At 39.3% G+C, this 1,365-nt stretch overlaps 1 protein-coding gene across 1 annotated transcript in view; it reads right to left on the bottom strand.

The window, feature by feature from the left end:
• LOC106011747 overlaps positions 1-1,365 on the bottom strand; it is an 18,739-nt gene that overhangs the window by 2,345 nt on the left and 15,029 nt on the right. Inside the window, exon 4 of the mRNA XM_013082447.2 lies at positions 724-816. Within this exon, the coding sequence (XP_012937901.1) occupies positions 724-816 (93 nt within the window). The remainder of the gene's footprint in view (positions 1-723; positions 817-1,365) is intronic.

Below are 1,365 nucleotides of genomic sequence, written 5' to 3'. Positions count from 1 at the left end.
ACGCACACACACACACACACACACACACACATACCCAGGCGCACTTAACTTAACAATACAGGAAGTTGTGTCATCAAACCATTGTTTCACAGCCTCATAGATTTTATAAATTAGTCAACAAGTCGGTGTTATCAGTGGGCGTACACACGAACAAGTCGTCTTGATTTTTGGGTGATTTTTGCTGCTGTCATACGGCTGGTTTGGTTTAAATTTACTTCCTGATATTTTCTAGACATTTATTATGCTCACCCTCTACCCACACCCCCACCCCATAAGTCCTCAGTTTGTGTTGGCTTTGTCTTATACACCGTGATACACCACGCAAGGCGCAAATATGTCATCTCAAGGAAGTAGTTAAGAACAGAGGTTCATGTACTCTTGCCGAGGCCTACAACAAGAGGGGCTAACGACTTCCTGATTGTGCACTTTTGAGTCAATTCATTGCTCGCATTCCACGGTAGCACAAAGTTAATCAAGGTGCTCATAAACAAGACAATCTTTTTTGGCTTTACCTTATTAAAATACCACAAACAGACAGGCATAGGCTACATATGGATTGATGGATGGATGGATGGATGGATTGATAGATCGATGGATTAATAGATGGATGGATGGATGGATGGATAGATAGATAGGTAGGTAGATAGATAGATAGATAGATAGATAGATAGATAGATAGATAGATAGGTAGATAGATAGATAGGTAGATAGATAGATAGATACCACAGTTCAGCTTCCCGAAGTGTGCAAGTGGGCGCACCGTTCCTTTCCAGACGTCGTTCACAAAACCGTCTTGAGTCCCCGTGTACAAGTGATCTGAACACAGTTTGGAATAAAACAACTTAAAATACATGGTACTTTTCACCGCAATAATTTCTGTGGTTACAAATTATTAGTAAACTTATTTCATGTGTATGGGATTATGTAGAATGTTCGAATACAAAGAGTTGTCATATTTGGAGAGAAGGAGAATGTGAGAAAACAGCAAAAAGAGAGAGAAAACAGTAATTAATTAAACTGGTAAGACTGTATTCAATATAATGAAGGCGAGCTCATCCTCTTCTAATTTTTACAAGATGCTTCTTGCAATTAATGGAACAACTGCACGGACATGTGTGTGTGTGTGTGTGTGTGTGTGTGTGTGTGTGTGTGTGTGTGTGTGTGTGTGTGCGCGTGTGTGCGAGGGCACATCTGTGTGTATGTTTATCTATCATTGTATTAACTCTGTGAGTGTATATATATATATATATAAAATTAATTTTGTGCGTATTTTGGTTTGTCGTGAATATGTGAAAGAGCGAGCACTAAGACTTGTGCGAGAGTGTGTTTGTATTTGTGTGTGTGTGTGTGTATGTGTATGTCTGT

This window comes from Aplysia californica, unplaced genomic scaffold, assembly GCF_000002075.1.
Source record: "Aplysia californica isolate F4 #8 unplaced genomic scaffold, AplCal3.0 scaffold00008, whole genome shotgun sequence".
NCBI classification, from domain to species: Eukaryota; Metazoa; Mollusca; class Gastropoda; order Aplysiida; family Aplysiidae; genus Aplysia; species Aplysia californica.
The sequence above is the reverse complement of the archived record's forward strand: the minus strand, read 5'-3'. Positions and strand labels throughout refer to the sequence as shown.